At 41.2% G+C, this 10,979-nt stretch overlaps 1 protein-coding gene across 1 annotated transcript in view; it reads right to left on the bottom strand.

The window, feature by feature from the left end:
- Positions 1 to 2,860: 2,860 nt before the first annotated feature.
- Positions 2,861 to 10,979, bottom strand: part of DDX60 (DExD/H-box helicase 60) — a 100,678-nt gene continuing 92,559 nt past the window's right edge. The window contains 4 exon segments of the mRNA XM_059721897.1: positions 2,861 to 4,237; positions 4,336 to 4,398; positions 8,357 to 8,508; positions 9,477 to 9,619. Coding sequence (XP_059577880.1) covers positions 4,138 to 4,237; positions 4,336 to 4,398; positions 8,357 to 8,508; positions 9,477 to 9,619 — 458 coding nt within the window. The 3' untranslated portion in view covers positions 2,861 to 4,137.

Raw genomic sequence — 10,979 nt, 5'->3', positions numbered from 1 at the left:
TTTCTATCATGTTCCTTCCCATTCATTTCATACTCAAAGTAAACAAAACCCACTTTTCCCATCACTTCTTCCATTCTTACCCTTAATTACTCTTCTCTGAATCACTTTCTAATTCTGTAATATTTTTGATGGGGAATGACTAGTAGCAGTCACCACCTGCTGGCTTTGCTTTATGTATTCATCTGTTGATTTTGCAGTCTGTCTGTCACAGAGTTCATCGAAAACTGCAGACTTAACAAAATGAAATTGCCAAAGGCTGAGGAGTAAGTATGGAACTAGAAGATATATGAGTATATGGAAGGAGCAGGTCTTAAGTTACACAGGGAGTTGAATGAGGTCTCTATTTCAGAGAGCTCCTGAAATCAGAATGCTAGCCTTTAATTTAAAGAACTACAGTCAATTGGATCCAACATGTAGACATAAATACTCATAGCAGGAAAATTTGTAAGATGAATAACAAGTAAAATAAAGAAAATAAAATTTGCATGTCTTTCTTCACAGGAGAGAATGTGATGGCCAAAGCAGTTTATTCAGAAACCTAAATAAAGTGTTTGGAAAAAATAGTCTAAGACAAGTACCTTTTGGTTTTGTATTTGACATTTTGCTAAACCGTGCTATATATGGTACGTGATTCTCCGTTCATTTAGATAGCTATAATGACATACTTGTAATCACTGGTTGTTTTAAAACCACCAGTTTGCCCCTTTCAAAATCAGGATAGAATATAGCATGTGAATAAAATAAAAGGTGAATAACCCAAGTTTGATTTATTTTTAATATATTGTTTTCCTATGTAGAGAATTGTAGTCTTAGGTGACAGTATGGTGGTGTCTTTGTGTAAATTGTTTATTTACAAAAATAAGAGTAATCATGATAATTATTTTACTGAAGGTAACAGTAAAGTGACACTAAATTATCAGAAATAATTTAAATTTCTCAGGTTAACCAGATTATCTTTATCAGCCTTTTAGGAGGAAGAAAAAATTAAGGCATTGTTAAAGGTAGAATATTAGCATTGTTCTCACTATTTTTTAAAAACATGAATGTTTAGCTGCTTTGCTGTGTATCATCTGTACCAAATTAAACCTCTTAACAGATATAATATTTATTCACATAGTACACACCTCTCTTCCTGAAAAAATCAGCCCCCAAAATTGGGGGGGGGGGGGTGCCTTAAGTGGGAAAATTTTCCGTTTTTTAGCTATTCTTCATCTCTTCCATTTCACAGCCTTGTAAACTATTTTTAACTCTCTTCAAAATTGTAGATCCATCCATGGACCCATCTGTGGATGCAGCTAGGGCTTCAGTTTTTCATTAAGGGTAGGTGAGTCAGCTGATGATTAGACTCTGTCCCTATTCTCTGCAGCTGTAACTTTAGAAAAATCTTTTTTTTCCTTGTTTACTTTCCCAAAAACAAGGTGTGAGATTTATTTGGGGACATGTGGTAAGTGTGAAAATACAGTATGTTTATTTATAAAACAGTTATCTTCACCTGTTGTTTCATACATAACTAGATTCAAGAAACTCCTGTAATTTCTATAGAAACACGGGTAGTGTCACTTTACGTTTATAATTTATATTGACCAGATCTTGATCTGTGGTACAAGCAAGCGTCTTCAGCCTATCAAAGATTTGGTCTGTGTTCTATATTAATGAAAAGTAAGATAGGCGAGGGTTCACACATCCTAAAAGCACTTGTATAGTTGCTATGCTCTTCCTTAACTTTTCTTTTTTGGGTAGCCTCTTATTTCCTCTACTTAATTTTAAGTATATTTTGACTCTATGCCCCTTTTAGGCTACTGCAATGATTACTTCTTTTCATGTGACTCCTTTCCTGTTGTGGGAAGTTGGGAACAGTCTCTACAATGAATGACAGGTTTGAGAAATACTGAATGATCAGAACCAGTTGCCAGTTCTGAATTAGTTTCATTTCATTCCCCAAGCAGTTTACTTACAACCCTTTCCTTCTTTGGTTATTTAAATCTGAGAGCCATGGGTTAGGTCATCATAAAATTGGTACAGGGAAGAAGAAAGAACTATGAAGTGAGTTGAGGTAAATCATATTATTGAGCTGGCTTGCTGCACTTAATTTTAATGTAATGCTATTTTCACTCTTCATCAGTGTACTTAAACACTAGCAGCTGCTGCCAAAAGATGGAATTTTGAAATGTTCTTAATTATAATTTTAAACTGTTTAAATCCAACAGAATACGTAGAAATAACTTCTAGCAGCCTACGTTACTGTCACTCGGTAGTTAACTTATTATAGTATGAGTTGGCTTTATATACCACCACTAAAATATTAAATACCAGAAGTAGTTTGTTTTGTAACTTAAATTGGTCATTTGAATGCTGTTGCCAGGACATCTTGGGTCCCACAAGTCCTCTTCTTTTAGTTTTAAAGATATGACTAGTAGAGTGGTGCACCCACCATTTTAGCCCATGGGCTGTCTGAGCAGTATCATGTCTGTCTGTGGGCCTGATCTGACGCTCAATACTGGCCTGAGTGGTGCAGCTGCACAGGAACAGGTTTCAGCTGGAGCCATTCCCACATGGCTGCATCATGTCCCAGTTAGATCTACCCATGCAGGAATGGGGCCTGATCCCCTCCACATGGGGCTGGCTCACCAGGACTTATCCAGCTGTGTAGGTCTTAGAATTGTCCCCATTCTCCCACTGCAAAATTTCTGAACCCACGAGGAAATCTACAAGCTGAATTACGTGGCTCTCTGGACTGGATCTGGCCCACAGGCCAAGAGGGTTGAGCACCTCTAGACGTGTGTGTGTGTGTGTATGTATACTATGAAAATAAGTCATATACAAAAACAGTAACAGAAACTTGCAAGTGCAGTAACGTTAGTGAGAGAGAAAGGAGTTTTATTTAGTTAACATCAGGTGTTCTCATAAAGTAATCTCTGATTATTTTTATGCTGCTACTTAAGGGCAACCTTAGATCTGCTCTTAAACCCGTACACTCTGCCCATCTGCTTCGAAGTCTATGTTCAGCCCTCAGAAGCTCTGCTGACTATTGGGGCCTACTGAGCCTGTCCCAGTGTTTTGAAAATAACACAAGTGGCCAAGTGCTGCTTGCTTCAAGCACAGGAAGTCTACTTGCAGGAGTGCCACTATTTCCTGTTCATCACTCTTTACACCCTGCTTCCTGTCTATAATGTCTCTAATTAGAACCAAGTGAAGAAGGTGAATCCAGTTGTCTGCATGCAACTGCCACCAGGTAAGATGTAGTTGGAATGAGGCACAGCTCCTTTGTTTTGTGTTAACTGTCAGTATTCCTAAGGAATGGCTTTAAATATCTTTTGTAAAGTTACCCTTTGACCAACAGCTTGTAAGACCTACCAGGGCCAATCTAAATGGCTACATAAAAATATAAGATCAGGTAGAAGAAAATGTAGTTTTAAATATAGGTGTAACAGAGTTCAGTTAACAAACTGTTTAGAAAGATATAAACCCTTGTTTATATATTCCTGAATATGTTTAGCAAGATTCTAACCTGACTAAAGAGTTTCCACAGGGGTTTGAACCACTTCAGATTCCTGCAACCTTTTCTAAGCACGTGTAGACAAATCCAGTGCCTGCTTGCTGACATACAGCACTAGCCATTCTGTACAGTTTATTTTGTTACAGGGTATAGTTCTCCCTTATGAAGATATACCATGCAAATGCCCCCATTGTGGTTCCTGGGACTTGGGAGGCTCTAATGACTGCAAGTGGAAGTAGCTGCCCAGAAAAATTCCCAAGTACAATGGAAACTTACTTCTTCCTGTCTTTTTCAGCTGTGTTGGGATGTTCCAGAAAACTTGGTAGCCAAAGCAAGCTTCTTAATTTGAAAAATAGAAAACCTCATAACTATAAGCAATCATAAATATACTGGAATAACTTCAGGGCATTTTCTAAACATCAAGTCTAATGCAAACATTAACATTTTCTTACAGAAATAAAAACAGGCTTTATTTATTTATTTATTTATTTTATATAAGTAAAATCCCATATATTACAACTATTATAATACATGTTTCAGAATTTTTAAATTTTCATCTTCTAGTCATGTATTAACATGATATGCTGTTAGTGCCTTCCAGGGTATCATTTTCTTCACAATATATGCCAGTCTTTTGACACTTAAACTTTATTCAGTTTTGCCTCAAAACTCTCGCTCAGTTGTTGAAATGCCAGTACAACTTTGTCATCTGGGTTGTCACAAAGTTCACCTAGTGATACTCTGGTGATTATAAAAAAGAGAAAAAATGTTGTTTCTTTTAAATTGATTTAAAAGGTCCAAACAAAATTAATTTAAGGATATAAAAGTATATATCGTACCTGATATCTTTAATGAGAAGCAAAAGATCTTTGAGCAGTTTGTAAGCATCTCCTTCACTTAACCTAAGAAAAATATTCCAGCGTTAGAGAAGGTTTATGTGGACACTCTTTACACCACTCTTATTTATCCCTTTTTTAATAACCCCAACCTTCTAGGCCAAGGGGGGAAAATTTTTTTTGGCAGGCATGACACAAGTTAGCCCTGTACCCTCTCTGAGGGCCACTCTGATCTAGGCAAACTTCTGAGTAACAGCAACCTACCAGTTCTGCAAGATCAGCATGAGGAAATATTTCAGTGCTGTAAACTGGGATCTAGAAGTGTGCTTTGCTATACAGGTGGGTAAGAATTGTTTAGAATAATGCTTACAGAATTATTCTAAACCTGTTAAAACCTTCAAAGCTGTCACTGTGAAAATGTATTTTTTGGGGGGGAAAGCAATGCATTTGTGAACTTCAGCTCTTGAGACCAGTTGCTTTAGTTCTGCATGACAGACTATAATGGAGAATAGACTGTAGACCCAGCTGTTGAGTTAATAGGAACAGGAAAAACTCAAAACTTAGTTCATTTGCCTGTGGATAATGCCCTAATTTCTTCAGAAAGTTCCTCCAGTTAGTGTATGGGTCTGCCCATTTTTAAGCAGTTCCTGCTTTTAATTTAAAGTATGAAACAGGGTGAGAAATAGTGTAATTATTGTAAAATTAAAAAAATATATATTTGACATCATGCTTCAGAATTTTGTATAGAAAATAATTGTTTATGACAGTGCTTACAAAATCCTAGGTTCTTAAGGGTGTTTATATGCATGCTCTGGGAGTGTGTGTATGGGGGGGTGGGGTGAAAGGGCACTTTAATTAGAGCAGCTCAGATCTGTCAAACAAGCTTTAGATAAAGCACCCCCCACCACCATTTTGAAGTGTGGGGATACATACATGAAGTGCTGGAGCACGAGAATTACTACGTTCCAGAAGACTTGATTAATCAAGTCTGTTCATGTATAGATCCCTAATAATTCAGAAAAGAACAGCCTTACAAGTTCACAACTAAAGGGCAGACAGACAAATATGCACAAGTTAGTGGAAAGGGAAAAATACAGAATTTTTTATATAAGTTTTAACTGGATTCACTGAGAGTAGCAGGAAGGAGGACATTTTTCTTCTAAGAGAAGTATGAGCAGTTAGGGGCCGTAAGTGAGGTCAGACTATGGGGAAAAATGTACCTAAATAAGCTGAGAGCATGAGTAGAAGTGCCTAGTAATAAGCAGAGATCCTGGTTTTCCATTTCCCACAGAAAACCACAGATTTCCCCTTTTTATCAGAGAACATGGATTTCTCCTTTTAGCAGAGAAACCCACAGAGTCCCTGCTTTTGCAAACAGCTCTGCAATCTGGTTGAGCTCCAGGCTGCAAGAACTGTTTGCAAACAGGGCAGGAAACCCCAGCCCTGCCCAGAGTGGGGAGGGGAAGTGCCTGAGGCTCTCAGTCAGCCACAGCTCTACTCAGCTCAGCTTCACTCTTCACTCCTGGAGCCTGAGGTAAATGGGGCTTGCAGGGGGCTGGGGACCCCTTTGGCAGGGCTGGAGGGTTGCGTGTCACGGCTCGGGAGAGCCAGCCCCAGCCCCACCCAAGCAGGCAGAGCAGTGGGGGAGCTGGCTTCATGCTGCTTCTGCTGAAGCTGCCTGCTGTTGGGGGCAAGGAGCTGCAGACTTGGGTCCCTGACCCCATAGCCCTGGCAGCTGGGAGCACCCTCCAGCAGGCCTCTGGGTGGGGGCAAGAGGCACAAGTAGGGTGGAGGGCTGTTGTGGCAAGGAGGGGCACCAGCAGGTTTGGGATGGCTTTGAGGATGTGAGGGGCACCAGCAGGGCTGCGGGGGGAGGGGAGTTGCAGGGGGCTTTTAATTTTAATAACGAATTTTGGGAGGTTTATCAGAGATCTTGCATTTGTTTTTTGTCAGAGAAAACCAGGATCCCTGGTAATAAGTCACAGAAAAGAAGGCACTACTTTTTCTACTGAAGACAGTAGTTGGATGTACAGACAAGAGCAGCAGGGGAGCCAGTGAAATGATTTAAAGCACAGTGACATGATCAAATTGACAAGGAAATTAGCTTTAGCAGTTGTATGGTGTGGACTTAAGAGGGCAACATGTATATTTGATATTGAAGGGGTAGACCCAAGAAGCAGAACCTCATATGAGATCCGTCTGTTAAAATAGGAAGAAAAATAACGTAGGGAAACACTTTATATTTTAGATATGGTTCAAGTTGGTAGTTTAACAGACTCAGAATTAACCCCTGGATAGAGGGCCTGAGAGAGAATGAGTTTGCAGGGTAAAAAGAAAAATTCCTGGTTTTGCTGTGTTAAGCTTAAGTTGACGCAAATATCCAAGAGAGGCTGATGGCATAGGGCTTAAATAGGAGGAGACGGGTCAGTGGGACAGACGCATTTGTGAAATTTTATCTGGTTTTGCTTTGCTTATAACATTTGCCAGCAAAGTGAAAAGCAAAGAGCCAAGGACAGTCCTGGAAAATACTGACAGAAGCAGAAAAACTGGTAAAAGGGACCGGTCAGAGAGTGAAGGAAAAACAATGACATATGGCTTTAAAAGATGCAAACTATATATTGGTCCATATCGGATCAGCGCTGAAAAAAATATATTATTGGCAATCACCTTTTTTGGCCAGTGTAGTAGATAATGCCACACATAAATGCCACATGCTTGGGTGCAGCTGCAGCACACAGCCAGGAATGCAGCCTGGCAGCTTGGAGAGCAGCGTCCGGCTAGTAAGTCTGTGGTGGGGAAGGGACATGGGGGGGATGGATCGAGACTCCCATGATGAGGGAGTGGGGTAGGGGCTGGTGCTGCCCATCTGGGAAAGGGTGTGCAGCTCTGTCTCACACCCAAGAGGCACTGGCAGGCTGAGAAGCAGGGGCAGCTTCCTGCCTCTGCGTGTGCCCCCAGAGGAGGCATGGGGGGCATGTGCCCTGTGGATTTATGTACTGGCATTGCAGGCTTGAGGCCAGGGGCTGTGCCAGCCTCTTCCCAGCAGGGGGGTGCTGAGCTGAGGCTGAGCTTGGGGCAAGTGGGGGTGGGGTAGGCAGCAGTGTCACTGGGAGGGGTGGCTATGGGGTGGGCTATAGCTGCCCCAAAATTCCCTGTAGCCCTTCCAGCACAGCCCCAGCACAGCCCTGCTCCCCCTCCGGAAGAGGCTGGTGCAGCTCCTGGCTCCAAGCCCACAGCGGGCAGCTCGCCTCACCCCACACACAGATCTGGGAGGCACATGATCCCCATGCCTTTCCCAGGGGTGCGTGCAGCAGTGGGGAGCTGCCCCACACCCCCTGGACAAGTTGCTCACAGCTCCATCCCCTGCCCCTGCTGGGTAGCACCTACCCTAGCCCCATTCCCCCCCCCCCTCACCATGGGGGCCTTGATCTGCCCCCATCACCCCCTATGCCCTTTTTCTTCCACAGACCAGCCAGATGCTGCTTGCTAGGCTGCCAGGCTGCATATTGTATTGCTATCTACTGATATGGCTGGTTAATAATTGACCATCAGTATCCGCCAAAAAAATCTCTTAGGTACACCCCTAAAAGCTGGAGATATGTATATCTATATAACTTGGACTAAAGAGGGCAACCCAGTGATAGTTTCAGCCCTTAATGCTTGGGATGCAACAAGAGGTGGTTTGGGATCATAGGGTAGCAAGTCAACCATTCTGATGGTGATTATTTTGGCCAAGACTTGAGACCTGAATTGCCATCATTAGATTTTTTTTGTTGTTGAGTTAATATTGCTCTGATATTTGTCTGCAGCTATAAGAAATCGACACATCTGTACAGACGGGAGTTTATTTGTGACCATAAAGGCTAGAAAAAGACTTTTTTAGTAAGGGAAATGAACATAGTGTATCACTTTGTGACAGTGTGCTGCACTACAAATTCTGTGGCTGTAGAATTGCAAATATTTAAGTTCTAACTCATTTCCATAAACAACAGTACAGTAAAGCAATGAAATTAAAAGTGCATACCAGTTGTCTTTTACCAGAGCAGCCAAGGAGCCATGCCTATAGAAGTCAAGTGCATAAGCATTGAGTGGCATTCTTCTTCCTTGATAATCATGCTTCTTCCACCAAAGCAAAGGAGAATTTCCAATATTAACACCAACTGTACGTAAAACAGCCTGAGAAGACAGAACACAGATTTTGTTGCGCTATTCAGTTTGACTCACTGACAAAAGTTGCATTACTGAAATCTTGTGACCGGCTGGAAACATAAGATGAATATGATCTGTATAAACTCTGAAAAAGATTATTTGCACTTGAAGTTTGTTTTGGCCTGGCAACTCATGCATCTGAAATAATTTACAGATGTCCCAAAAGGCCTTAAATTCTTGGACTAGCTTAGATTGTGTACACACATTTGTTTTCCCATGAATTCTCCTAGGAGTGATTTAATTCTGGTTGTTCCCCAGTTATTTTTTTCCTCAAATTGCCATTTTTGCTCTGGGAGAAAAATCCTGAACATCTGTACACTTGTGGTTTTTCCTGGGTAACAGTGACTTTCCCAGGAGCAACTGAATATTTGTACATGGCATTATACAACATCTTGGCTCTGGGTTGCCCTAGAATCTTCCTCAGCAGAGTCAGCATTAATTTTACCTACTAGATCTTTTATAATTTGGGATAGGGAGGACTCTAGTTATCTACCCGTTATACCCATATTATTTCTTATGCTAATAAGCTAGAGAAGTTTGTAGATAAACCTAGATTTTTATAAGTTGCTAGTTTGCAGAGGGCTAGGATCTGAACATTTGGTTTCATTTTTTATAGAACGAGATATGTCCTGGGGCAGCATTGTGCTGTGCACTAAGTGTAAGCCACCTATGGGCTGGGATAGCTACATTTTTACAGTTCTGTTGTCCATAGCATATGACTCTCTTGGCAACTAGAGAGCTAGTGAACTGTAATGCTGTCCTATCTATACCACATCCCCCTCAATTAAAAAAGCCCTCTCTAAATGGGGGCCTTCCTCAAAGGTCTTTATGGTTGCTGTTTAAATTATAGCAAAGAAGCCAGAGAAGTACCACCACCACCACAAAATCCAGATCTGGAGTCTGGTTTGAATCACTCTACAAAAAAATTAACTTACTTTGTTAACATTTTCAGCAGCAAATAAATCCTGATCTGTCATTCCAGACAGACACATGAAAGGAGAGACCGCAGTTACATTTTTTGTGCTGCTCATCAAATGAGAGGCCAGTTTGGAGTGATCATATTCTTTTGTTTTAAAATCTAATTAAGCATTACAATGAGTGGAATTAAAATAATTATGTGCCATTTGATCAATTAACCACAACAAAAATACCATTAATTTTTGGTTTGATGAGGGATCTTGGTGACTGCCCCCCCAATTCAAAACCATGAAAGTGTAGCAGCTAATTCCATCCTATTTTATTAAATATAATCTACAAGATGGTGTAGTCCACTTGCATACTACTAAAGTACATCTTTTGCTTAACTTCATAACACCCTCATTCCCAATTCATTGCCTATCTGTTTACACTGTAAAATACACAGACTATCAGTATATTAGTTAAGTGCATAAACCATGTTAGTGCACATCTTCTTTCAGCCTCCCTGTCTACTTTGTAAACTAACAGGACTGCAGTTAACTGCATGTTAATAACAACTAATACAGCTACTCCTTGCTTAACCTCATAGTTACACTCTTGAAAAATGCGACCTAAATAAAACTATGTTAAGCAAATCCAATTACGTCACAGTAGCTACCTACTAGCAGGCAGCAACCAAATAACGTTATAACTGAACATTGCACGACTTTAAATGAGTATATTCTCCAATAGATCAGTGATGTAATAATAAAACAATGCTAACTGGGATGATGTTAAATGAGGAGTACTTGTAGTACTCCCTCTCTCTGTCCCAGATAGAATGAAGCAGTTGTCAGGGCTGCTATTAGAAGACCTGAACGCTGAACAGAGCTGGTCAGTTTGTGGCTGCTAATTAGGGCTATGTGAAACAGCACCATTTTGTTTTGACCTCCATTTCAAAGGGATAGTGTTTCGTTGCACTGTTTCTAAGCAGCGTTCTGTTTCATTTTGTCGAAACTTTGCTGTTTCAATGCCGTTTTGCCCATAAGCTTTAACGGGGAATCAAAAAAATGTCTATAACTTTGTCATTTTGTACCTGATTGGGATGAAAATTGCAGGGATGGTAGCCCCTTTTGAGGGCATGAGGCCTGCCAAGTTTCAAGGAGATAGATGGGGAGGGGGTTTTGTGAAATGCACCTCAAACTTTTCAAAGCAAAACTAGTATCACTTTCCGGCAGCAACAGCATGCTGTCATCCTGCACGCAGATCCGGGGGCCGCGCCCCCAAGAAGGAGTCTGGCACAGCCAGGGGGATGTTGGCCCCCAGATCTGCGTGCGGGATGACAGCAGGCTGCTGCTGCTAGCTGGGGCTAGCACCATCACTGAGCTAGACAAACTGTCTAGCTCTCTCATTTTCAAGGCTATAAATGGAAACTAAGGGAGCTAGTCAGTTTTTGGGTTGCTAACACCCAGCATCGTACCTAGACTTCTGGTGGCCCCAGGCAAACTTTTAGTATCGGGACCCCCTTCACCAGAGATGAT

The sequence above is a fragment of the Alligator mississippiensis genome, chromosome 2, assembly GCF_030867095.1.
Source record: "Alligator mississippiensis isolate rAllMis1 chromosome 2, rAllMis1, whole genome shotgun sequence".
Taxonomy (NCBI): Eukaryota; Metazoa; Chordata; order Crocodylia; family Alligatoridae; genus Alligator; species Alligator mississippiensis.
Note: the sequence above shows the minus strand (reverse complement) of the source record. Positions and strands in the feature narration are given on the sequence as shown.